At 54.8% G+C, this 27,237-nt stretch overlaps 1 protein-coding gene across 1 annotated transcript in view; it reads left to right on the top strand.

Annotated features, from left to right (window-relative positions):
- The first annotated feature begins 1,896 nt into the window (after nt 1-1,896).
- Nucleotides 1,897-27,237, top strand: part of EPHB2 (EPH receptor B2) — a 125,034-nt gene continuing 99,693 nt past the window's right edge. The window contains exons 1-2 of the mRNA XM_007083711.3: nt 1,897-1,994; nt 5,001-5,685. Coding sequence (XP_007083773.1) covers nt 1,938-1,994; nt 5,001-5,685 — 742 coding nt within the window. The 5' untranslated portion in view covers nt 1,897-1,937. The remainder of the gene's footprint in view (nt 1,995-5,000; nt 5,686-27,237) is intronic.

The raw sequence follows: 27,237 nt of genomic DNA on the forward strand, positions 1-27,237 counted from the left end.
AGGCCCAGGCAGAGAGCCCGGCTTGGCGCGTCTCTGGCTGAGGCCGATGAGAGAAAACAGGTTAAAAGTTCAGCCCTTGTTCTCTCCAGGAAGAAAAATCTGTAGCATTCGGAGTGTGAAAAGGAACCCTTTTTTCAGCTCCAAAGCAGCACAATAGAACTTCCCTCCAATTTGCCATCAAAAAGACACCCTTGGCACTGGACTCCACCGTCCCTGGCACCCCTCCTCTCCCCTCACCAGCCCCCAGTGCAAAGGGACATAGTGGCCGCAGACATAAGCCACAGGCGGTCACGGGGACACTGCTGCATCCTCTGTTGTCAGCTCGTGGGTCTGAGTGGGGTCACCTCTGGCTGAATGCTTCCTCCCATCCACACCACCCCACCGTAGTTCAAGACCTTGTTCCTCCCATTTCGACCTTCGCACCTTTGACCTGGGCAGTGTGCACCCTGCCCCAACTATCCTCACCCTAATTCATCCAGCCCAGGTTATCCAACTAAGTCTCTAGAAGTTTGTAGGGTCGGAGGCAGGAGATCTGCACCTCCCACTCTGCTACCAACTCCTTTGTGATTTTTATGAAGTCTCGTCCCCTCTCTGTGCCTCAGTTGCCCTATGTCCAAAATGAAGCAGTTGGCTGGGCCAGAGATAGCATCTCAAATGGCAGGTGTCAGCTTCGTGGCACACTGTGGTGAGAAGCATCGTGTGGCCACAGAGTGTGGGCATTGATTAGTGATGTCTGCTTGGGCACGGAAGTGGAGCATAGAGGCAAGCACACCTTACCTACTCCTGCAGAGCTAGGTGGTAAGGAAGGTCCAGCTGTGAGCTTCTAGGTCTCTGTGCCCACTCTCTCGTGGCCGTTATGTGTACATGGCTCGTCACCACTACTAGACTGAACAACTCCATAGTAAGGTCTTGCTATTCACCGTTTTCTCTCCCAAGGTACCCACTGCCTGGCACAGAAGGGGCATCAGGATACATTTGTTGGATGAATGCTTGAAAGGGGCCAATTTAAATCTGCTCAGTGCCTTGCAGTTCAGCTCCAAAAGTGTCTTGAATTCCTTGTGGCAGGGAAGGGGGAGTGGGAAAGGGTCCTAAGCCTTATCTGGGGGTGAATAGGGCTCTTTCTAGCCCTCGGGGGTCTCCTTTGTCATAGGCTATGTGGCTCCTTCCTTCCAGCTGCTGGAGAGAGGAGGGTGGGCGAGTGGGGCCCTGGCTGGTTCAGAAGCTGATTTGAGTTTCCTGAATCCCCAGAGGGCAGGTGATAGACTAGACTCACTTGGCACAGTGCTCACCCTCAACACCCCTCCACTCCTAGGGCCCTATCCTAGGGGCACAGTTGACCGAGGCCTAGGGGAGGGAGCCCCAGTGTGGGGACACTCTAGAGGACTCTAGGTGCCTGAAGAAGGGGGAAGGTGTCCCTGATTGGAAGTGTGGGCCAGAGAGCCAAGGTAGGGTAACTAATGGGGCTCAGCTAGGACCAAAGGGAGACCTTTCTAAGGCCCACATTTCAGTTTTTGAGAATTTGATGCAAGCTGAAAAGCAGACACCCTAAGTTTTACATAAAATTTCAGGAGTTGCCTGGTGGACTCCCTGAAGCCCACCCAGGAGACTCCAGGTTAAGACCCTAATCCACCAGTAAGGGAGGGAAGTGGCAGTCGCTAGATTGGTAGGACATGACTGGCTCACAAACGGCATGACCCTGCGTAGAGGGCCCGGAGCTGGTCTTTAAGGGGGTGGAGCCTGGAGGAGCAGCATCAGACGATTGGCTGGGGCATGGGAGTGGGTGGGATTATGGGGCGGGACAGCCAGATGATTGATTGCCGCAATGGAAGTGGGTGGAGCTCTGTAAAGAAGGCCCTTGAGGGGTGGGGTCTTGGGGTGATTGACAGCACTCCGTAGGTGGGCGGCATTGACCCTTTGCTTTCCTCACAGAAACGCTGATGGACTCGACCACAGCGACGGCAGAGCTGGGCTGGATCGTGCATCCTCCATCAGGGGTGAGTCAGTGGTCCCCAAGCCCTGCCCAGTTCCTCAGAAGACCTGGGGTTTTGCTGCAGGGCCTGGATGCCCCCTAAATTTCATCCCCTTTCCCTCTTTCAGGGCCCAGGGCTTGCCTCTCATTGCCCCACCCTATTGGTCCCCTACTATTTGGCGTGCCGGTTACCATGACAACATGTTGGATGCTTTCAGCCTTTCTCCCATGGCATCCTCGGGGCAAGGCTGAGAAGCAGGAATTCGCATTGCCCCCATTTTACAGATGAGGAAAGTGAACTGTCATTTTCTGAGCACCCACTTATCATATACTGTATCAAGGAAGCACGTTTACACACATCTTCTCCAATAATAAGGGGAGGAAACACCTCAATTTTACAGGTAAGGAAACTGAGGCTCAGAGAGGTGTAGCCGCCTGCCAGGGACGTTACACCTAGTTAGTGATGGGGCTCAGGTTTGTATCCAGGGCTGTGACCGAGCCTTCTGCGTACCCATAACACAAGGCTTCCCCCAAAATCTCTCTGACCACTTCCATGGCCCCCCTACTTTCCTGGGGCCAGTGGTTTGAGCCCATGTAGGCTGTGAGCCCCTCAAAAGCAAGAGCAGGCACAATCTGAGATTCCTCTTTCTTCCCACACCAGCCAGCCCAGCGCTTACATACAGGCTGTGGGGTCAGACATGCCTGAAATTCTGTCCCAGCTCTGCCACTCACCAGCCATGTGATTTGGGGCCAGTTCCTCAGCCTGTCTGAGCATCAGTTTCCTCGTCTATAAAACGATGTTGGTCATGTCCTCTGCGCAGGATTGGTGTGAGGTTTTCCCGCACGGCGTCTTGCACGGTCCCGGTGATAAGTAGCTACAGTAGTCCCACCATCACCATTGTCCTCGCCACCGGTTTTCATATCATTGCCTCCTCATTCCCCTGGGTCCCCACAGCCCATCTCTTCCCTCCCCGCCATCCCAGCGCCTCCACTGGGACTCGGCCGCTGCCCCAAGGAGCTACATCCCCCCCCACCCCCCACCCCAGGCCTGTGTTCTCAATAGGCAGGGCCCTAGGGTCAGGCCTCTTTCTGTGGCTCTTTCTTGTCACCAATTTTCCATCTGCGAAGGCGGCTGGGCCCACAGCCCCACCCTATCAGTAATGAGGCCAGGCTGGGCTGCAGGGCCCCCGGACGCAATTATTTGGGGTGTTTAGGCTGCAGGGCCTCCGCATGTTAATTAGAGAGAGGGGAGAAAGGCAGAGTGCTCTAATTAAGTGCTCTAATTAAGTTCTGAAGAAGAGCAGTGGTTGTAACAAGGGGCTGACTTTGTCACATGGTGCCACCAAAAAAAAAAAAAAAAAGAAGCAATGTAGGGAGCTTCAGAGCCACCACTGACATAGAGGCTGGGCTAGCAGGCTCCAGCTCGGCCTTCCCCACGGGCACTGGCCTTTCACAACATCAACCCTCCCCAGGCCACTGCACTGCCCCGCAAAGATTTGGCCCAGATATCCGAGGGAGGCCAAAGGACAAGGAACACCGACTTCAGGGTGACACCTCTATACCGCCACCTGCCTCCCCCTCCTCCACCCAGCTGGGGAAATCGAGGCCCAGCAAGGAGAAGTGACTTGCCCCAGGCCACACATCAAGTTAGCAGGGCAGGGGCAAAACCCAGGACTCCCGGGGCACTTGTGGGTCCTTGTGTTTCGAGGCTGTGTGCACGAGTGCAGGAATGGGTCTGGGTCTGTGTGGCTTGGGTCAGATGACCTCACTTCCCTGGTCTCTGCTCCCTCATCTGTAACATGGAGATAATAATATGCACCATGTGTGACCATAATGACAAAGAAATGAGGTCCTCTTACAGCACCCACCCCAGGCCGGCATGGCTAGGAGGGGGTGCTCTGCTGTTGGGGCTCTTTTGGGTCTACCCCGGGTAAAGGCAGCCCAGTGCCAAAGAGGGGGGTGCGTGGCTACTCTCAGTAAGCTTTCGGCCCCCCTGGGGAGACCAGGCCGAGAGGGCCAGGAGTACTCGGCCCCCGCCCAGACCAGGCCGGTTGTCCCCAAAGACCCAAGGGAGAGCCAATGAATGCAAACACCACAAGAGGTTCCAGAAGGATGGGCAGAGAAGATGAGAGGGTTCTCGAGGAGGGCACAAAAGTGTGAACAAAGGCTCAGCATGTGAGGGTTGGCCTGTGAGGGTGTGTGAGGAGACGTGTGCCCCGCACCCTTCATCCCCAGCTTTCCGTGGCCCTGCCCGGTGCCACCCAGCAGTGGGGCTCGGGAATCCCTTAGCTGGGTGTGCGAGAGCCAGGCTGGGGTCCAGGGAAGGTGCTGAAGCACGTGCCGCAGGCAGGAAGGGAGTGAGTCTCCCTCCAGGTACATTCTTAACCACGTTAGGCCCCAGAACAGACCGCCCGTCTTCCCCATCATGGCGGTGAGAGCTCTTCTTCTGTCAGCCTGGGAATCCCCTAGGGTAAGGACTGTGTCTCCCAGATCGGAATAGGAGCTCCCAGTAGGCGGAAGTTCTGTCTCTCCCATCAGACTAGTACTCCCCAGACACAAAGCGATGTCTGCTCTCAGCAGAGGAATCCCCTCAGGCTGGGCCTCTCCCTAATTTTCCTTCCAGGTAGGAGCTTCCCAGGAGCGGGGGCCATGTCTCCTTTATTGCCCTGGAGTGAGGGTCACATCGCCCGTATAAATCAGGGGAAAACCAAGAGCAGCGTGTGTGCCCTTCCCATCAGACTGGCATGTCTCCCTCACAGTGTGGGGAATTCCTGGGGGCCAAGTCCATGTCTCCACCTCAGCTTGGGAGTTCTCTGATGGTACGACTCACGTCTCCATCATCAGACTAGAAGATGCCCGAGGTAGAGGCTGTGCCTCCCCCGTTAGACTAGGAGGCCCCCAGTGGCCAGAGTCCTATTTGCACCCAGCAGACTGAAGGGTTCCCTGAGGCAGGGTCTGTGTCTCGCCCATAGACAGACGATCCCTGGGGTTGAGCCCCATCTCCCCCACCTGACTAGTGTTTCACCCACAGTGGGAAGAGGTGAGTGGCTACGATGAGAACATGAACACGATCCGCACGTACCAGGTGTGCAATGTGTTTGAGTCGAGCCAGAACAACTGGCTACGGACCAAGTTCATCCGGCGCCGTGGTGCCCACCGCATCCACGTGGAGATGAAGTTCTCCGTGCGTGACTGCAGCAGCATCCCCAGCGTGCCCGGCTCCTGCAAGGAGACCTTCAACCTCTATTACTATGAGGCCGACTTCGACTCGGCCACCAAGACCTTCCCCAACTGGATGGAGAATCCGTGGGTGAAGGTGGACACCATTGCGGCCGACGAGAGCTTCTCCCAGGTGGACCTGGGTGGCCGGGTCATGAAGATCAACACCGAGGTGCGGAGCTTCGGGCCGGTGTCCCGCAACGGCTTCTACCTGGCCTTCCAGGACTACGGTGGCTGCATGTCCCTTATCGCCGTGCGTGTCTTCTACCGCAAGTGCCCCCGCATCATCCAGAATGGCGCCGTCTTCCAGGAGACACTGTCGGGGGCTGAGAGCACATCGCTGGTGGCTGCCCGGGGCAGCTGTATCGCCAATGCCGAGGAGGTGGACGTGCCCATCAAGCTGTACTGTAACGGGGACGGCGAGTGGCTCGTACCCATCGGACGCTGCATGTGCAAAGCCGGCTTCGAGGCCGTGGAGAACGGCACGGTCTGCAGAGGTAAGGACTGCCGCGGTGGGGCAGGTGCCCCTGCAAGCGCGTGGAGTTGGTATTGGCTGCGGACCTGGGCCTGGGGTCCCAGGCTGGCAAGGGCAGTGGCCTGGAGCCGACCGTGAGGCGCTCTTTGGCCGGGTTTCCAAACGTGCAGCCGCTGTTCGGTGTCTTGGAGGGAGACATTTGAAGAGCGCTTCTTGAATGGCAAGAGCGTGCAAGGTGCTTTTCGTTGGTGCCAGGACAGACGTTTCTCGTTTTAATCATTACGTGACTATTAACAGGGGCAAGTGGTGCTGTATGTCTCCATCTGCGAAAGTGATGTGGTTTCCTTTTTGCAGAAATAAGTCACAGTAAGTAACAGTTGGAAGTTCAGACTTATTGGACTTTGGCTGGATCGGACAGTAGAGGCCAGGTTGGAGGGAAGTGACCAAACAATAGACGTTTATTTCTTGCCCAGTGCTACCTGTCCCTCGTGGGTCGGCTCCAGGATTCCTCCCTCTGGGAGCCAAGTGGATGGAGGAGCCGCCATTTGCAATGTTGTGATCACGAGGGCGGAAGGAAGCGGTGTGAGCTGGGTTGTGTGCCGGCTCTAGGGTTCTGCCTCAATGGCCGTGCACACTCCTCTGGACACTTCAGTGGCCGAGGCAAGTCACGCGCTTACTTCCGATCCTCGCAGGTGGGGAGGTGAGCCAGGCCTCCTGACCACCACTTCTCCTGTGGGCCGAGCACCTTCTAGGTCTAACTCCTTTAATGCTCACAAGAGCCCTGTGAGAGAAAGTGCCATTTATATGAAGACATCGAGGCTCAGAGAGTGAGTGGGGGAGCCAGGAGTCTTACCCAGGCAGTGTGATTCCAAGCCCACCCTTAGCCACCGTGCCACTTTGGTTAACTTAAGGAAACGTTCTAAGTCAGCGGTGGTACGGGTGGTGTTTATTATGGTGAAGAATCGTGGAGGTGGTTTGCAAACCTAAGACGTTTGTAAGAGGCGATGCACGGTGGTAGAAGGCTGTGAAGGTAGACGGACCTGCGTTCGAATACCACCCCTGTTATGAGCTGTCTGTCCTATGCTGAGTATGAGACCCTCTTTCATAGGGTACTTCCGAAGACTCAACAAGTCAAGACTGTAAAGCAACTATAATGACTTGCAGTATACAGTAGGAGCTTAATAAATGTTGACTAAACGAGACGTGTACAAAGCCCGACCTGGTGCAGGTACTCTACAATGTGAGCTGTGATGGTGATTTAAAGCCCTATTTGTGCCACTTGCTCTTGCCTTTCCTGCTGGAATCGGGTCCCGGGGTCCCCCATGTGCCAGGCAAAGAGTCTGGACCCTATTCCAGGGTCCCTGCAGCACCGGTGGAAGTGTGGCCTGAGGTAGCTGCAGTGACCCTCCCGTTTATAAAATGCTGTCACATCCACTGTCCCTGTTCCTACCCTCCATGCTCTGAAGCAGCATTTTAAAGGTGCCTGGGAGGGCACGTGGGGTGCAAGAGACAGCAGCAGGAGCCTGTGGGGAAGCAGCGGCCGTGTTCGCAAGAGGTGGTGGCTCTCTGGAGTGGGCATCCACTGTGCAGGGAAGGAGCCAGGCTAGAATGAAGGGGTGTGAGGAGGGTGAGTGAGAAGGATGGCATGTGCAGGAAAGGAGGAAACAGTGAAGCCCGGCTTCCAGGGAGGTGACGGTCCTGGAAAAGGACATTTGGGGAAAAAAGCTGGTTTCTGGGGGAAGATAACAGATCTGGCTTTCTATACTTGAGTGTTGAAAGTGCACAGCCTCAGGAGGTGGCGGGCCATGTGGGCCACAGGGCAGAATCAGTTACTCCTCGCTCATTGTTTATTCACTCATCAAACCTCGCCCGCGCCTGCTCTGTGTCAAGGCCTTGTGCTGAGCGTCGGGTGAGACAGACAAGAATGCGGCTGTGGCCCTGCCGTCTAGGAGCTCACGGTCTAGCAGGGGACGCAGACTGTAAATGAACAAGGGAGGGCATGCCTTTGACTTGCTTTGATTGGAACCCAGTGGGCACAGAAAGAGAAGGGCTTCCCAGAGGAGGTGACATCGGGGCTGAGTCTTGGGAGAGGCATATGTTGACTGGGTGGCCCGGGCCTTCTGGAGGATGGCTCTACAAGGATCTGGGGACATGAAGCACCACGGGTTAGGGGGGACTGGTACAGCGTCTGACCTGGCTGTGGCTGGGGTTCGGGGAGGGACAGAGGAAGAAATGTCACTGGAAGGTGCCCAGATGAAAAGGTGCACTAGTCACCCATTGCTGCATAACAAGTCACCCCAGAACGTCACAGCTGAAAACAAAAGCATTTGTTTTTCTTAGTTTCTTAGGCTCAGGGATCCAGGTATGGCTTCAGGGGGCTTCCTCTGGTGCAAGGTCTCTCCTGGGACTGCAGCTACGCTCTTGGCCGGGGGCTGTGGTATTATCTGATGGCATCACCGGGGAGGGGTCTGCTTCCACATTCATCCTCATGGTTGATTGCAGGCTTTGGTCCCTCACCACAGGGATGCACATGGGCAATGGCTTCCTCCAGAGCGACTGACATGAGAGCGTTAGAGAGAGCACCCACAACAGAAACCACAGTCTTTTTATGAGCTCATCTCAGAAGTGACATCTCATAGCTTCTGCTGTATTCTCTTTGTTAAAAGCCAGTCACCCAGTTCAGCCCACACTCCAGGAGAGGGAATTACGTGAGGTGTGAGTGCCAGGAGGTGGGGTCACTGAGGCCATCATAGAGGCCACCTGGCACAGGCAGGTTCTCCAAGTCCGAGCTTCTCCGTGCAAGTAGGCCCCGCCCCCCTCCAGCCCACCTCCCCAGACCTACGGCCAGCCTGCCTGCCCCAGGCCCAGCCTAGTCCAGCCAGCCACTGGGTGTGAGTGGAGGCCAGTCAGGTTGTGATTAATGAGCTCAGGAAGCCAGAAGGACACCAGCAGATGCTGTGGCCTGTGCTGCAGCCACCCAGATGTGGGGCTACTCCAGCGCAAGTCCCAGAGGAACTGGTCCCACTGGCCCGGGATGTGTAGGGCTGGTGGCTACAGCTCACATCGGAGTGGTTGGCGGCATGCTTTCTCAGTCTCCAGTCTCCAATTCAGGGATTCTTGGCCTTGACTCTGCCTCAGAATCCACTGGGAAGTTAGTTAAAATGCAGATTCCTGGGTCTGGTGCAAACCTCTACCCCAGGTCTGATTCTGTGGCTCTGATGGAGCCACAGGTGGATGGATAACACAGAATTTACTGTATTATTTTTTTTTATTTGGAGGAAAGAGAGAGAGAGAACACAAGCAGGGGAGAGGGGCAGAGGAAGAGACGAAGAGAATCTTAAGCAGGGTCCACGCTCAACGCAGAGCCTGATGCAAGGGCTCGATCCCACAACCCTGGGACCATGACCTGGGCCAAAATCAAGAGTCGGATGCTCAACCAATTGAGCTATCCAGGCGCCCTAAGAATCAACATTTTTAAACAAGCGGCCCTCATGTTTCTGTAACAGGACCATTAGCTCAGACACGTGGTGTGGTAACATACCCTTGGTCAGACAAACAGGACTTCAAGCCAGATTGGTGACCGCAGGCCCAGCCCGGGAACATCCACCCTCGGGGATGGAAGGGGTCATTAGCAGAATCTACAGGAGAGTGTGGTTTGGGAAGATCCATTTAATATTGAGGCATAACTTGATAGGAAAAAAATCCATTGCTTTGTTAATACAATTGGAGAAGATAAGGCCGGATAAAGTCTCCTTGAGAGATGACAAGTAAGTAGATGAGTCCTCAGGGGAGTGGCAGCCATCCTGGGAGGGTGAAGGGGTGGGGGGGACAGACAGTGGTGGTTAACGAAAGGTTGGGAGTTTCCAGTGCCCTGAGCGTTTCACAAAACAGAAGGCCAAACTGACTCAATCTGACCAACCTCCTCTGGTGCCTGCTGTGTGCAGGGCGTAGTAGAGAAGGCAGGGGCCTGGAGAAGCCAGTCAACCGCTCAACAAGCATATATTAAGTACCTTCTGTGTGCCGTTTAGCCCTCCAGCAAATATAGAAGGCTCGACTTACCATGGTCCGACTTACAATTTTTTCAACTTCCCACTGGTGCTCTAGTGAGACATATTCAGCAGAAATTGTACTTCAGATTTTGAATGTTGATCTTTTTCTGGGCTGGTGATAGTTGGTTTGCTACTCTCTCCTTCTGCTGGGCAGCCAGCCACACGATCATGAGGGCAGACAAGTGATGCAAGAATAACCATTCTGTACCCATGCAACCATTCTTTCCCCGCTTTCAGTACAGTATTCAATAAATTGCCTGAGATATAACAGGCTTCGTGTTAGAGGATGTTGCTCAACTGAGCACATTTAAGGTAAGTGAGAGTAAGCAATGTTGTGTGGTAGGTTGGGTGCATTAAGCGACTTTTCCACTGACAATATTTTCGACTTGTAGTGGGTCTGTCAGGATGTAACCCCATCGTCAGTTGAGGCAGATCTGTATGTATCGGGTACCATCTATGAGCCAAGCCCACACCGATGCTGGGAAACACAGAAGCGAATGAGTTTTTTGTCTGAGTGGGTGGATGGGAGAAGACGGAGGCGAAAAGTTAGTGAGCAAATAAATAAAATAGTTATGGGCTGTGATGAATGAAAGGGGGGAAAAGCTGTAGCAAGAGAGAACAAAGAAGACTTGCTTTAGCCAGGTGGGCCAGAGAAGGCTTCTTGGAAGAGGTGTCACTTGAGGTGACAGGGGCCGCCCTGGGAAGGCTGGCAGAGAGCACCTGAGACACAGGGTTTGGCTCACTGGCTCCTGGGTGAGCAGGGGACTCAGACACACGGAGAATAAGGCAGAGTACGGTCTTTCCAGAAATGAGGTCCATCCAGTCAAAGCACTTTGAGAATATGAGAAAGAAAGCCTTTTCTGAAGAAGGCTTCAAGGAGGAGGTGACATTTGAACTGGGCCCTGAAGAGTGAGTAGGATTTGGATGGGAGAAAGGAGGGAGGTAATTGTAGGTCAGGGAACGCACTGCATGAATAAAGGCCCTGAGGTATGATGGTATAGGGTGTGTTTGGGGGGTGTCCTGTGCCCTACTGGGTGCAGGTGCTAGGGTGTGACTTCTCCCTGTTCATTCCTCTGTGCACTTTTTATTGGGTACCTGATCGGGACCTGCACTGGGCGTACAGCTGGCAGGTGAGGGACTCTGGGGACTTCCTTCACAAGAACTCTGCCCCCTTCTCCTACCCAAGTCCCCAGTCTCCGCAACATCATGGTCTCCACTGGGGCTTGCCGTCAGCAGATCTGCCGGCGGGGTCGGGGTGGGGGCAGGAGGGTGGCCCTGGAACTCCTTCCCTGCAGCGGCTGCTCCCCCCAAGCTCCCAAGTCTGTTTCTTGACTCTTTCCAGATGTTCCTGGGCTTGATTGTGAATGTGCTCCTGCCTCAGTTTCTCCAAGTTTGTCTCTGTATCCCAGTTTCTCTTGGTCTCTCCTTCCCTACCTCAGCTCCTACTCGCCCCTGCCCATCAGATCCCCAGCCTAACCACTAGTGGGGACCCTGCCCTCCTCTCTCCCAGCAGCAGACCCGCATCTATAAGGGATCTGGAGGCATTTCCACAGTGATCGTGATTGCTGTGTACTGTCGGGGTGTAATGGGATTTTTAATATTTAGCTTGGACAGGGAGAGGGGCTGTGAGCCAGCGGGGAGGGGGTGGGGGTGGGGGGCGGTTGCACGTTCATGTTGATCCTCTGGCTCCAGACTCCCAGTTCCCAGCTGCTGGGCTTCTCCCAGCCTCTCCCTCTCCTCCACCCTGCCCTGCTTGGCAGCTCCTAGCCCTGCTACCCACCCACCCCACCCCCCACCTCCCCAGCCGTGACCTCTCCTTGACCTTGGCCTTGGAGACCTGGTTTCAAACCCCAGCTCTGACCCTCTCCCAGCCTTTGTTTTCTCATCTGCAAAACAGGATAAACAGAAAGGCTGCTGTGCAGAGTAAATGAGAAAATACCTAGAAAAGTGTTATAAAAATAAAAACAGGGACTTCTATGAACACCATCTTCTGCTGTGAATGTTTTCCTCCCCCCTCTGATGAGCTTTTGATTTTGAGGAAAAAAAAACGTTTCCTTATCACAAAAGCAATGTAGGTCATTTGTGGAATCTTTAGAAATTACTGATAAGCAAAAAGGAGAAAATTAAAATCACCCAGAGATAGTCACTGTAACAGGCTGGTGGAGATCCTTCTAAGTGTATTTACACATATTGATTTATTTTTTATTTATTTATTTTTTGATGTTTATTTATTTTTGAGAGAGAGAGAGAAAGAGAGAACGTGAGCAGGGGAGGGGCAGAGAGAGAAGGAGACACAGAATCCAAAGCAGGCTCCAGGTTCTGAGCTGTCAGCACAGAGCCCGACGCGGGGCTCGAACTCACAAACTGTCAGATCCATGACCTGAGCCGAAGTCGGACCCTTAACGGACTGAGCCACCCAGAGGCCCCCGTATTGATTAATTTTAAAGAAAAAATGGACTCCCGCTAAAAATACACAAGGATTTTTGACTGATTGATATTTTACAGACACTTTCCCGTGTCATGTTAGATCTCTGGCATCATTTTGGAAGGCTCTTAGAATTCCATAGGAAAGATGTGTCATAATTTATTTGCCAGTCCTCTGTTGTTCGACATGTAATTGCTGGCCATTTTTCGCTCTTCATGAATGCTGGGATGCAAGTCATTGTCCCTGTCTCTTTGTGCACGAATACTCATATTTGAGTAGGTATGTTTCCAGATGTGGAATTGTGGGATCAAATGCTTTTTAGAGCTTGACACACAGAGCCAAGTTACCCTCCAGAGAGGGACCGCTCAGGTACCCTCCTGGCAGCAGACTTACACAGTGCCTGTTTCCCCACATGCTCACCAGTAGGAGATATTATGCCTGTTGCTTTATTTTCTGTTTTCCTCCCAGAATCCTGTGCTCCCTCAGCCAAGGTAGGGAGGGGCCAGGGGTTATCTCTGGGCCCTCAGGGTTGGGTCCTGGGCCAACCTCAGGGTGGCCTCCTTCATACCCTGCTTTCAGTTCCAGCCCTTCCCATAGAGGCTGGACCAGTGGCCCAGATGCGTCTGGCGAGTCTGTGGGGTAGGGTGCGGTCCGTCTTGGGGTGAGGAGGAGGGAGGCCTCCAGCTGGCAGGGCCTGTGCTGGCTGGGGAAAGGGTGTGAGGGTTGGAATGCTGGGTGGGAGGAGAGGCCCAGACCCCCACACAGAAAGTTCTGCTACATCTCTTCCAGGGCAGGGTGGAGACGCCCGGCTGGGGGAGCGGGAGGGGTAATAGGCATCCCCTCCAGACCCCCAGGCTCAGGCCAGGCCCAAGACCACACAGGCCAGCCTTTTGAAAAGGGGATTGGAGGGGACCTTGGCCAGCACACTCAGGCTATGCAGTTCTCTGCTCTGAAAAATTGAAGTTCCCCTTCCCCTGTGCTCTCAAAGCATCTTTGTTTACAGCCCTCCATCCATCTGTCCATACGCTGGTTCACCTGTCCAGCCAACCAGCCATCAGAGATTCACTGAACACCAGCTTGTGACTTTTTTGCTTCTTAGAGAGGCCAGTGATGTCTTCATAGAAGACCAGGAGGCTAGCACATATTGAGTGCCTGTCATGTGCCAGGTACTGGGCCGGGCATCGGGGTTTTTGGAAAGGTCAGTTATGGGCCCTGCCCTCACAGACCACCCAGTCTAGAGATGTTGACAGACATGCCTGTAGGTAGTGAAGGTGGAAGCAGACAAAGGAACCCAACCTACCTAGGGAAGCATCAACCAGGGCCTTGGTGGTCAGAGGAAGGCTTCTGGAAAGAGGAGCTGTTTAAGTGGAAGCTGAGTGAGGAGCAGGAGTTAGCCAGGTGAGGACGAGGAGATGCAAAGGCCCTGAGGCAGCTACAGTAGATATTCCTAGAAAGGAAGGGAGGGCCACTTCAGCCCAATTTCCTCTCTGGGTCAACTATATGGAAGGAACTGAATATCAGGGCATGGGATAAGATGGTCTTCATATCCCCTCGGGGGTCTGGGCAGGAAATACTGAACAATTTTGTCCTGCCGTACTCATAACAGCTCCCCAGGCACCTATTGTGCACCAGACCCTGGGCCAGATGTGGGGACTGTAGAGAGGATGAAGGCCCTTCTTGCCTTCCTAGAACTTCCAGTGGGGGTGGGGGAGATGGCTCCTTCTGTTACTATAGCCTTGGGGCACTTAGGAAGGAGTCTGGGGAAAGCTGGGGAGGCCCCCTGGAGGAGGAGCCATTTTTCCAGGGCTTTGGAGATTGAAAGGAAGGAAAGGCAGGAATTAGTCCAGAAAAAGATGGTCAGAAATGATACTTTTTTAACCCTGGCCTCTTGCTGACCTCCCCTCCCCCTCCCCCGCCCCCGACCCCAACAAGGTGTAGCCGGCTGGGGGTGGGGGTGGGGAGAGGAGAAATGTAGGGCAGAGGAGAAGGGTGGAGGGACTGCCAGGCTTTTTAGCTCCATGCCGTCAAAGGGCTGAGTGAGGCAGAGGCTGCAAGGAATCCTGAAGGCTAGGCAGTCCCTCCTGTGTGCCCAGTGCTGTGTTACACGCTCCGGGATCTTTTCGAATCTTCTGTTGACATCATTATTAGCTCCATTTCACAAATGATGAGACTGAGGTCCAGGGAGGGTCTTGTGCCCAAGACCACACAGTCAGTAAGCAGCGGAGGCAGAATGTGAACTTGGCTTTCTGCAACCGCTGAACAACTGATTAACCAGAATGGGGTGAGGCCTGGATATACTCTGTCCTGCCCACCTCCCAGATTGCTGAGGGGCCCCGGAGGTGGTGGCGGGGAAGGGCTTATACTCAGGACTGTGGGGCCGCCCTGGTGGGACAATCTGAAGGGCTTCCTAGTAGGAGAGGGAGGCTTGTGTCTGGGCCTTGAAGGACGAGTTGGTTTCATATCGAGATGCTGGGCACAATGGAATGCTGTCCCAGAGCAGAGATTCAGGGGTGGAGAACCCCTTGTGGGTCTCTTCTCCTCATGCTCAAGGGACAGAAGACCTCCAGGAGGGACATGCACCCACCCCTCGTCTAACCTCTGGCCAAACAGAAGAGTCTGTTTGCTCCCGCACAGCATTTACCGAATGCTCACCTCGTCTCTCAAACTGCATGGTAACCTTGTTGAATGTCCCCAGCGGACTAGGAAGCAGACTGGGGCCCACGGTCACACTCCTCGGAGGTGGCAGGGTAGGTGTGCATTCTCATGCCCCCCGCTTCTGATTTCTCCCACTTCTTGGAGGTGACGAAAAGGCTTTGTGGCAGGCACCCAGTGCTCGCATTTGTTAGGAGCTTCCTGTGGACCAGGCAGCTCTCACTCTCGGTCTCAATGACTCTCAGTCCCCCCTGGGAGTTAGGTATCATCATTTCTGTTTTACAGAGGGGAAACTGAGGCCCAGAGAGAGCAAGCAGCTTGTCTGAGGTAACACGGTTACGGAGGGATAGGAATGGAGCGCAGGCCCTCTGACTCTGGAGCTCCTGTGCTGTCCTCTCTCTCGGCCCCAGACTGGGGTGGGACCCTGAAGGCACCAAGGCCCATGGTTTGGTCACAGGCTGCCTCCACAGCGCTCTGGCAAGACCGTAAACAGCTGGGGAAGCTCCCCTCCCTCCAGCCGCTGCCTTTACATCTGGCTGGGCTTCAGGATCTGGCGAGAGAGGCCCGTTTATTGAGGAAGTTTATGCATTTAACAGTTTAAGCCTTTCTAAGCCTGTGGTACAACAGGATTTGGGAGCCGTTAACAATTCCGTGTGGTTAAGAGATTTTCATTGCTCTGCGGCAGCTGGCTCAGGCCCCACAGGCCCCATTCTGGCCTCCACCCCGCCCTGCAGGGCACCCCCTCCCCAGGGCCCTTTGTCCTCGGCCCTCATCCTGCTGCTTCTCCCTGCTCCCCCCTCCTCCGAACCTTTAGGTATGAACTTTGACCTCAGAGGAGGAGCAGGCCCAGAGAGGGGAATTCCCAGGCCTGTTGGCCAGGGCCACACAGCAGGTAAGAGGCTTGAATTGACCTGCCTGGAAAAGCCCGAGTCCTTTCTCCCACCCCAGACTGCTTTCCTTGGGGGACATTATATTGTTAATTCCTCACCGGCAGAACGGACAGAGCCCCTCTGAGACCACCATGTGTTCGAGCCCTACCAAGGCTTTGGGCAGAGGGGGTGGGGTGACTCATTCACCTTGTCAGGTCCAGAGCTAGAATCAGAACCCAGGCCTCCTAAAGTCCTAATGAGAATTCTTCACACTATACCAAACTGGTGGGGTTTTTTCCATAGCTTGGGGGGGAAATGCCATTTGTAATTATAATGTCTTACATATGCACAGTATTTATTTACTTACACCCTGCCTTGTTCCAGAAGAGATTAGAGGCTGCTTTTGTATAGCATTTGGTCTCACCCTATGAGATACTTTGATCTGCATGATACCCACATGAGAGAAGCAAGGCGAAGGTTATTATCGGCATTTTAGAGACGAGGAAAACTCAAGTCAAGAGAGGACCTGACTTCCCCAGGGCCACATTACACTTTGGGCCAGAACCGGAACTAGATGACATGGGCTCCCTCTGGAGAGACAGACAGCCTCCACCCTTGGCCTCCGTATCTGCAGGCATGAGACCCCGGGGGTCCCCCCTGAAACTCCACAGGGGACCTTAGTCTCCATCTGGGTGAGAAGAGGTGGTCCACCCCAGGGGTGAGTCGCTCGCAGCTCGGATGCAAGGTTTGGGTGAAAAGGAACGTGGGGGAGAGTTTGGTGGGATGTGAACTGGCTCCTGAATCCTGAAGATGAACCAACCCAGGGCCGGGGGACCCACCAGCGTCTCCCTGAACGTCAGTCGGCCTTGGGACTCCTCCTCTGTCTGGTATCTCCGGCCCTTTGCTTCTTCCTCAGGCCTTTCCAACCTTTCCCCACTGGGTCCTGTGGAGGTTGCATGGTCCTATTGTTTTTATCACATACACTTGTTTCCTGCTCATGGTAACTCGTCTGCCCAGCCAACCAACAGGCCCACAAACGCACACTCACTCCCATTGCACTGGTGTCCAAACAGCACGCCCGCTTTGTCTCCTGTCCTCTCTGCTCCCTCAAGTGAAGGGCCCAAGATGACTGATCAGCAACTTCATGGTTATGAAAACTGAGGCCCAAAGATGTCAAATGAAATGGCCTGTCCAGGGACACAGCATTCAGTCAGGATTCTACCCCAGCTCTCTGTACCTCCGGCCAGACCCCAGCTATCTGTAACAAAGACAAAAGCCCAAGGAGGAAGGGACACACATTGGCAGGTTGAGCACCTGCTAGTCACCAGGCCTTATGCCCTAGGCTTCGTATAGAATACTTTGCTGAATACTGTTGTTTTTTTTTTAACATTTTTGTTTTTTACAGCATTTTACTACTTTTCTTTCTCTTCCTTCCTTCCTTCTTTTCTTTCCTTCCTTCCTTCCTTCCTTCCTTCCTTCCTTCCTTCCTTCCTGCCTTCCCTCCCTTCTTTCTTTCTTTCTTTCTTTCTTTCTTTCTTTCTTTCTTTCGTTTTTCTTTTTCTTTTTCTCTTTCTCTTTCTCTTTCTCTTTCTCTTTCTCTTTCTCTTTTTCTTTTTCTTTTTCTTTTTCTTTTTCTTTTTCTTTTTCTTTCTATCTTTCCAAAGAGAGAAATAGAGAGCAAGCAGGGAGAGGGGCGGAGAGAGAGCAGGGCAGGGGAGTGGGGAGTCTTAAGCAGGCTCCATGCCCAGTGCAGAGCCCCATGTGAGACTCAATCCCACAACCCCAGGATCCTGACCTGAGCCAAAATTAAGAGTCAGATGCTCAACCAACTAAGCCACCCAGGCACTCCAGCTTTACTGAATCCTACAGATCCCAGAGGTTGGCTATAGGTGATATTCTCATTTTAGAGAGGAGCAAGTGGAGGCTCAGAGAGGTTAAAACCACCAACCCAGGATCACACAGCTAATGGATCGTGCGCTGGAAACGAAATCCAAAGCTGTCCTCTTCCCCCGGAATATTTGTACAGTGTTTCACTGTTAGTAACATTTTCTCCCACTTCTTACTTCATTTGGTTCTCAACAAACTAGGAAGTGAAAGGATGTTACCCCCACTCTTCAGATGAGGAAATTAAGGCTCAGGTGGTAGAGTGAGCTGCCCGAGGCTCATGGCTGGGAAGAGTCAGAGCTGGGACCACAGCCAGGCCTGTTGGACCCTGATGCCCAGGCTCTAACCCTCCCAACCCCCATCCTCTGCTCAGAACCCCCTGAGGCCCCTCTTCTTACACTGAACAAAAGCCAGGGTCCTAAAACTGGCCCACAAGGCCCTACAGACCTGTCGCTCCCTTCTCTCTCTCCGACCAGTCTTTCTTCCCAGCCTCCTCCACTCCAGACACGCTGGTCTCCTTGGTGGTTTCTTCTGCCTGGAATGTTCTTTTGTCAGGTATCCCTCTCACCTTCTGCAGGTCTCTGCCCAAAAGTCACCTTCTCACCAAGACCCCCCCCCCCATTGCCCCAGTTTTGAAAAGAGTGCACATGGGTACACACACATGGAAACATGCATCCCGTCCCCTTCCCTGCTTTATTTCCCTCCGTGACCCTTATCACCGTGTGACATACTGTATGTTCACTTGTTTGTCACTTCACTACTTGTCTTTCCCAGCTGGAATGTGTGCCCCTTGAGGACAGGCATTTCTGTCTTCACCGCTATTTGCAGTCTCTAGAGTACTAGGGTCTATTCTAAATAAAGATTTATTGCAGAGCCCCGCTCCCCCAGTCTCAGAGACCATACCTGCCAAGCTTGATGTTCATGAAGACACCAACAAAGACCCTCAGTGAGGCCGGGCCTCTTCCTACCACCTCCAGTGGGCTCGGGGGGGGACCAACATGGCCGGGGCGTCCTGCAGTCCCAGCTTCACGGGGTTTGGGAGAGGTTCAGAGGAGTTAAGGGCTCAGCAGACAGAAGAAGATGGGGAACGGAGGGGGTCCTCCTGCTCCAGAAAGCAATGTTTCTCAGGCGGGCACAGTCAGTGCCTTGGCAGAGCTCCTGGGGAGCAAGGCTGTGTATACATGTCTCTGGGGGTAAGGCTTGGTTGATAATCCCCTCTCAGTTACAAGCAAGTCTGGGCAAACAGCAGGCGCCTAATATGCGCTTGTGGAATGGCAGCGTTTTGACTAGATAAGGTACGTTTACTGAGCAGCACAAGGGCGGCTCACAGAGTCAGGGTGCTTGGGTCCAAATTTGGGCTCTGCCCTCCTTACTCTGGGATCTTAGCACAGCAACTCCCTCCCCTCCTGCCTGTGGGGCTCGGTGTCACCGTCTACGGAATGACTCTTACTCTGATTCTATCGGCCTGGTCCTTATGGTGCCCCTGGTGAGGCCAGCAGGGCAGCTGTGACATCTGTGACATGAGAATCGTGACCCCACCTTGCCTGCCAGGAAGGTTTAGCAACATCGGTTAAGGGCCAGCTGCCTATGTGCAGATCCTGGCTGCAACATTTACTCCCCATGTGACCCAAAACAGATGACTCACTTTCCAGAGCCTTGATCTCCTTGTCTGCAAAGTGGGTATATCAATAAATGGAGTGTTACAGATGAGCTGTGAGGACTCAGATAATGAGAGTATTGGGCACCGCACCCAGCAGGTGGCATGTGGTCAGTGCTGATCCTAGCCTGGAACTTACTATCTAAATGCTTAGGGTTTTCACCATCCCGTTCTATAGAGGAAGCAAGTGAGGTTCAGAGAGGGCAGTTGACTTACTCCAGGCCACACAGCAAGGAGGCCCCATAACCTTATTGTGTAGTAGATCTGACTAGTGGGCCGGGTAGGACTTGGGGGCCAGTCAGAGCTCTGCCCACCTCTATCCCTCTGTCCCCAGCAAATTCTGGGGCCAGAGCTTCATGTTACCTGGCTCCTTCCAGGAAACCAGACTCCAGTTTCTTCCCTTAAAGGTGTTGCCATCTGTTTAGCAACATTTAAAAAACCTAAGAGTGGTTGCTGGCCTTTTTGCGCTGCCTGGGCGGCCGAGCAGCTTTGGGAGCCCCACATCCGTATCCCTGGCAACCCTAGCCCTGGGCTGCCCTCCCCCCACACCCTGCTGTCAGAGCTGTCTGTCTGTGGGAGCTCCCTGGAGGCCTGAGAGGGATATGCATACACACATGCGGGGTCCGTGCATCAGGGCAGAACATCCTGGCTTGCCTGCGTGCGTGTGTGTGTGTGTGTGTGTGAGTGTGTGCACGCATGCACGTGCGTGTGCGCTAGCTCCGTCGGGTGTGTGAGTGTTGGCTGGGCCTGCTGGGAGTGTGTTTGTGTCTGTATGTGCACAAGTGCGCCCACTGGCCCAACCTCCACGTGTGTGCCTGGAACGTTCTGGACATAATGAGCAGGTGTGTACATTTCAGGGGTGGGACACATACGTGCCTTTGTCTGAGCAGGTCACCCTGGAGCCCACTGTATGTCATTATTGTCCCTGTATTTGTGTGTTCCTCTGTCCCTCTGACCTGTGTCAGCACACGTGTGTGCAGCGGAGAGCATATTCATGCATGTGCTAGATCAGCTGGACCAATACGTGTAAAGGAATGCGTGTGCCACGTGAAACAAGTGTGTGCGTCCATCCTTGCATGTGAGGGTCCCTGTCTATGTCCTTGGGTGTGTGCACCGCGGGTCAGGTCGGTATGTGTGCTTTTGGGCACATCCACCCACAGGAGATCCAGCCAGAGTGTATCATGCATACCCTTGAAAATAGGTATTTGTGAGCATGTGTGTGTACAGGCTGTGGAAGATAGTGGACTGTGCCTGTGTGTGTGTGTGTGCGCGCGCGCGCGTGTGTGTGTAATACAGACACACACACACATAGTTTCTGGGGGCCGGGATGTCAGGGCCATTGATTTTTCTGTCTCTTAGAAATTCCCTTTGAGGTCCTCTTCATGTCTCTTTCATGAACCAAAGTGAGCGGTTGCAATGCTCTTAAAGCAAATAGGGACCGTTTTGTAGCAAGGCTGGCCTGTCCGCCTCCCCGCTGGTTGTGCAGACAACACGTACATGCAGACGCTGCTTATCATTCATGGGACGAGCATGGGGGACCCTGGGGGGGATTCAGTGAGAGTGCTGAGCTGGGGTCAGGGTCCTCGTCCAGGCTCTGCTGTTTTCCAGTCGGATGGCTTCGGGCATTTCCCTTCACTTCCTGGAGCCTCGAGTTTCTGGTGGTGGAAAAGGCTTGATGGCGAAGTCCCCGCCCAGGCTGGGGCTTGTGGTTCCTCTCACATCTGTCTCGGGTGTTATGTTTACGCAGCACTTTCTCTTTCTTCCTGGGAGAGAGGCGGTGTCTACACAATATCCCAAAGCCGGGGTCATGGACAGGCCGGTGGAGGAGCCGTGGTTCTTCTGTGAGAGAGGGAAGGGCACACATGAACTGTGCACCCCTACTGTGCCCTGGCCCTGTGCTCCAAGGACTTGGCTAATGTCACTTCTGTGTCACTAATGTCACCAGCTGCTGCCCTCTGTGGCGGCTGGTGTTACCCTTATCCCGCAAAGGAGGAAACTGAAGCCAGAAAATTGCAAAGACTTGCCTGAACCCCACTTTGGGTAGCAGGTGGCAAGCCAGAATTGGGACCCAGGTCTGTCCATCTCCTGAGCCTTCCTGCCACATTCCAAGAACACTTCCAGGCAGGAGTAGGAGGCCAGGCCTTGAAGGATGCCCAGATCCCCCCCAGAGGGCAGGATGGCACACAAGCCCAAGGCGCTATGTGAGCGAGGGGAGGAGTGCCAGGCTGGAGGAAAGCCGGCCCTGCGGTCTCTGCTGTCTGCTCCGGCTCTCCCTGCCCCTTCCCCCTCCAGATGGGGTCCCCTCCCACCCCTCGAGCTGCAGTCTTTGTGGCCCGGGAAGAATGCCTCTCTTTATCTCCCCAATGCCCCTTCCCTTTGATTCTCTTCTCTCCAGCGTTTCTGCTGACCTCTGCGTGTTGGGAATCCAATTAGAGGAGCGGACAGAGAGAGTGACAGCCGCGCGGAATCCCGCCTCGGCCCCTCTGAGCACGCCCGGTGGAGCTGCAGGCTGGCGGGGCCTGCTTGTCATGCGGGCCCTGCGCTGGGCTTTGTGGGGATTAGCTGCCGGGGTGGGGGTGGGGGGCACTCTGCAGATGGGACCAGAAGTGACACTGGTGAATGTCACGTCCCAGTGGAGAGTAGAGGGAGGCCCCGCTGCTCAGTGCAGAATCCAGCTGGGGGAAGTGGGGGGAAGGGAGATGGGAGGCAGGCTGGCTTGGTAAGGAGTGGGGGTGCTTGGGGAAGTGATGGCCCCGTTGGGTCATTTGGTTCCCCGTTTGGGGCCTGGAGGATCAAGGCCCAAAGCTAGAGTAAAGTAGCACTGGCCACCAAGCTTGGATCTGCCTACTGTGGGAGATGATACCAGAATGTCCACGTAGGAGGGGATTTGGGGGTCAGTGTGACTGCAAGGATGGGCTATTGTCTTAAAGGTTCTTTTCCGTAGGATTGGCTGGGGGAATCCCAAGTAACGAGGAGGGGGCAGCCAATGAGAGATGGTGTCTAAAGAAACAGCCACCACAAGCCTCTCCTTGGCATGGCCACCAGGCTAAGAGCAACACCCTGCCCTTCCCCAACTGCCACCACGAAGCTATCCTCCTGCTTTACAGCTAAGGAAAATGAGGCCAGCGGGGGCAGAGCTGGGATTCCTCATTCCCTATCCCTAACCCGTGTCACCCCGACCCCATCCCCAAACTCTTGATTGAGCAGAGTCCCTATGTCCCCTCCCCAAGGGGGGATACCTGGTATCTGAGGAAGTGGATCTGGGGCCCTCAGGGAAAGCAGCAGCCTCATCCGTGTCCCCAGGAGCACCAGACAGAATATGGTCTGACCCTCTGCCCGTGACCAGCAAATGCCCCAGTGCCTCTGGAAATGACCAGAGCCTATAGTGTGCTGGGCCTGAACGCAGGGGGCGGATCCGACATGGCCTCTGCTCCCAGGAGCTCATAGTGGAGAGAGACCAGGAGAGATGAGACCCTGATGCCCAGATGATGGAGTGTGTGCAGGGGGGAGCCGAGGACTGTGAGAACCCATAAGATGGCCTGGAGGGTGGGTATGAGACCACACTCAGTCTGGGAGTCCCGGAGGTCTTCCTGGAGGAAGGGATACCTGAGCTAAGACCTGGAGGGTGAGGAAGCCCTGGATGTCATAGGCCTGAGAGGCAGGGCAGGTGTGAGGCTTCCCAGAGTGGGACACCTGCCCACCCCCATCCGCACCCTCATTCCACAGCTGCCTGGGCTGGGCAGGGCTGACCCACCTCCCACCCTAGTGACCCAGTGGGACTGCACAGCTGTGGCTGCCTCTCTGGCCTGCCAGACTTGGCAGCTTCTGGATGCTCAGTGTCTTCAGTACAAATCACCACAGGGTGAGACTGGAGAGCCAGGGGAGTCCCAAGGTGGTCCCTGGCCAGCAGTAGTGGTTAGGAGGCCACAGTGCCTGAGAGCACACTGTTGGAGAACCAGCATTTCTTTAGCCAAGCCCCTTACATGCGCTACTCCTCATCCCACACCATCCCCAGGGAGTAGGAATCGCCACCCTGTTTTACAAGTGAGAAGATGAGTTCAGAGAGGCAAAGGGACTTGCCCCAACTCACAGAGCATGGTAATTTATGGGACCAACCCTTAAGCTCAGGACCCCATAGACCCTCCAGGCTGCAGCTATCAGTGCGGCTATGAGTTTGTCGGGTTGGTGATTCTGGTTCACTCCAGCACAGTGGCTAGCACATGGCAGGTGCTCAGTGAGTGAGTGGTGGGTGCTTGAGTGGATGGATAAAACATCAATCAGTTGATCAATTCTTCCTTACTTGGTACCTTTTTTTTTTTTTTTTTTTTTAATCACAAACTACACCAACCCCCATCCTGCCAGGGAAGGCCATATTAAATATGAATTAATCTTTCAGCTCAGTTCTGGTGAATACAAAATGAGAAGGGCATGTGGACTCGAGAGAGCAAGAAAAGACACCCCCGTCTGCTTCCCACACCTGCCTGGGCCTGAAATGCACATGCACACCCTGAAACACACACGTGCAGCCACACGGACCCACTCACACCCTCCCTCACGGCTGGTGCCTCAGGCTAGGACAGCAGCTCCAGTGACAGCCCCTCTGGGGACCTCATCCCACCCCCACCCCCAGCTCCCAGTAGGCCTCACTGGGCTCAGCCCTGGCCTGCCAGCCCTTCCCTGCAGCCGCACACCCGCCCCTCCCCTCCCTCTGAACTTGACTCCTCCCCTGCCCGCCTTCTTCTTCCCTCCTCCCTCCCATTTGTCCCTCTTTCCCCTACTCCTGTGTTTTCCTCCTTTCTTCTTCTCCTCTCTTGGGGTCTGCCTTGATCCACCTTCTGGTCTAGTCCTCCGTCTGCCCTTCCTGCTGTACCATCTGACCATCCTCATCTCCCCATCTCGCCTCCTCTCAACCTGCCTCACCCCTTCTCCTGGCCCTTCACCACTTCTTCCCTCAGGCCAAGGGGACCTCTTGCCCTTGCCTGGAAGCCAGGGCCTGGTGAGCTGGAGGCTGGAGAGCGTCCTCTACCCAGACCCTCAGGGGTCAAGCAGCGCCCCCCCTTCTCCCTTAGGGGAGGGGCCTGGTGCACATGTATACGTTGGGGGAAGAGAGCCTGACTGCCTCAGTCTCCTCACCTGCCAGCTGGTGGAATCATCTGGCCAGGCCGAGCACACTCTCCTTACTCACCAGTTTATTTGCTGTACACACTTACTGAGCAGCCCCAGCCCCATGCCCAGCCCAGGTGGGGCCTGGGAGGAAGCCAACCCAGGCTCCACAGGATTCGCAAAGCCCTGGTTCAGATTTCCTCCATGCCCTGAGCAGGTGCCTCCGCCCCTGAATCTCAGTTTTCTTGTCTGTAAAGATGAGGACAAGAGAGTCGGCCTGGAAGGGCCGCGTGAAGCTCGCAGGGTCCTTGAGTCACATCCGTCCTCTCTGAGCCTTAGTTTCCTCATCAGGGCCTTTGAATAGATTAAACAAGGGGCCGCGGGCCCAGAGTGGGTGTTGGGTAAACCCCCAACCTCCAGCAGTGCCCGTCGTGTGCAGATTCCAGACCTGCCCTCCCCTTGTGGCCCGACTTGAGCCCCCTCTCTTTCAGGAACTGACCTCCCCTCCCACTGCCTGAAGAGTCTGGCCCCAGGACGCTGGCGCCCTCCGCCCCCTCCCTCCACCTCCCTGCGACCACCCAGCCCAGCCAGCTGGGCTGGAGGCCATCAGAGGCTGTGAGCAACCCTCCCCCCACCCCACCGCACCCACCCTGGACCCAGGGAATCAGCAAGCCTTGGAGTGTGGGAGGAGGACAGAGACTGTGATTCTATCGGGTGGGGGTGGGGGTGAGGGCGAGAATCAGGCAGGTGTGTGCATGTGCGTGTGTGAGAGCAAGAGATCGCCAGTGCACGTGTGCCTGCTGGGGAGGGGGCTGCAGATGTGTCTGAGGACCCGGGAAGGCAAGCCTGGGAGAGAGAAGACAAAAGAATGGAGTGAGCTGAAGAAGCCGCTGGGCTGGGAAGCTGAACCCATTTGTATGCAGCAGGAGCAGGAGCCCAACGAGGCGGGCTCTTCAGAGGAGTCTCAATTCCCAGGGCACTGGAGGGATCACTGAGACGTCTATGTCTGCAGAGCCTCCCTCACACAGCATCCTGCCCAGCCGCAATTGCACAGGTGGGGAAACTGAGGCAGGGAAGCCACACAGCAAGCGCCTGGCAGAGCTGGGACTAGAACCCAGCCAGCCTCCTAGACCACGGTTCTCCTCATTTCGCTGACTGCCTCCAGGGACTCCAACTAGGTAAAGAGTTGGATAAATGAAGGAGTGAATGATGACAGTTGATGTTTATAAAGCACACTGGTGGGCATTTTGTGATGCCTCGGTAATCCTCGCACAGCCCATAAAGTCTGTGCTGTTTTTATCACCCCCCTTCTACAGATGGGAAAATTGAGGCAGAGAGAGATGAAGTGACTTGCTCAATATCATACAGCTCGTAGGCAGCAGAGCCAGCGTTCAAAGCCAGGCCGGCTGGTGCCAGAGTCCGTTCTTTGCAGTCCCTATACCATGCAGCCTCTTCAGAGTGTGAAGTCCTTGAAACGCAGGGACTGTCCATCTCTGTGCCCCCAGTTCTGAGCAGTGGCCTGGCACATGGCAAGTACTCAGTGATGCTTGTTGAGTGAGAGAGTGACTGAATGAATGAATGAATGAATGAGTGAGAGCCAGCTTCGCCACACGGACATCTTCCCAGGCCCTAGAGCCCAGCCCTCTCATCACAGCCCTACTGCGTGTGCTTGGCTCCCACCCCCACCCCCACCAGGCAGGTGTTGGCTGTGCCCTCCACGGGGCCAGGCCCCATGGGGACAAAGCCGGGGGCGCGCCTGGGCGGCCCAGCCTCTGCGTAGGCTGAAGCTGCTAACAGGCTGGAAACCTCTTTTGTCAAAGCCTGCACTGCCTCCAACCTCCTTTAATTAAAGACAATCAGTGCTTTCAGCCCCTCTGCACAGCTCAGCTCCCCTGTTTGCAAACACACAGCTGCGGGAGCTTTGTGGGGCCCCCCCTCACCACCGCCCCTAGCCCCGCTTCCCCAGAGACACACAGAGGTGCCTTTATTATCAGCACTCGGGCTGCAGCACCAAGAGGCGGGCGCCTCACGCAAGGAAAGGATGTGAGCACTTTCTAGAGAGGCTGGGCAGCGGGAATTGCTGACGATCCGGGGTGGCCTGTCACACGTGGGCCATGGGCCTGCTCTATGAGGAACAGCCTATGGGTGCCAACTCCAGCTGGGTGCCTTCCAGGGACCTGCCACCTTCCTTTGTCCCCCTCAATCTCCTTGGTCCTCTGGGCCCTGCTTCTTAGAATACAAGCTCCCCATGTGTTTTCTTCCAGAACCTTGTCTCTGATCTGGGCACTGCAGGGCACAAATGTTGGCCCTGAGTGCCACCTAAAGAAGGAAGGGAAAGGGAGAAGTGGCTTCTATGGAACACCTGCTGTATGCTAGGACTCTGAGCCAGCACAGCATAATTCTGAGGTATCCCCATTTTATAGGCAGAGATGCCAAGGCTCCAAATGGCTCGGTAACTCAGACACAGCAGGAAGGAAGTAGCAGAACCAGGAATGCAAGGCCAGGCCTTCTGACCTGAGTGTACCAGTTAGATCTAAGCATACTTAGAGGCCCAACCTCTTGGGGGTCAAAGGATCATCTGGTCCTGCTCCCCACCTGCCTCGGCCCCCACGGACTGAGCCTGTGCCTTGTGCCAGGCAATCTATGGTTTTCCTGGGTATTGAAGCGGGCACAGTCATGGCTGTACCCTCCAGGAGCTCTTAGTCGAAGGGAAAATGCCATGGAGGAGAGACCCGTGCCACGGTGTTGCCCTGTTAATAGCAGAGGACTCTGCAGAATTCTCTGGCAGCACAGAGGTAGGACTGACCGTTTGCAGGGAGAGGTGGGAATATTTGAACTGATGCTCAGGGATAAATAGTTATTCTCCCCCCAAAACAGAGAACAGTGGGCAAAAGCATCCTAGCCAAGGGGCAGGGCCATACAAGAAAAGCAAATT

Source organism: Panthera tigris, chromosome C1, assembly GCF_018350195.1.
Source record: "Panthera tigris isolate Pti1 chromosome C1, P.tigris_Pti1_mat1.1, whole genome shotgun sequence".
NCBI lineage: Eukaryota > Metazoa > Chordata > Mammalia > Carnivora > Felidae > Panthera > Panthera tigris.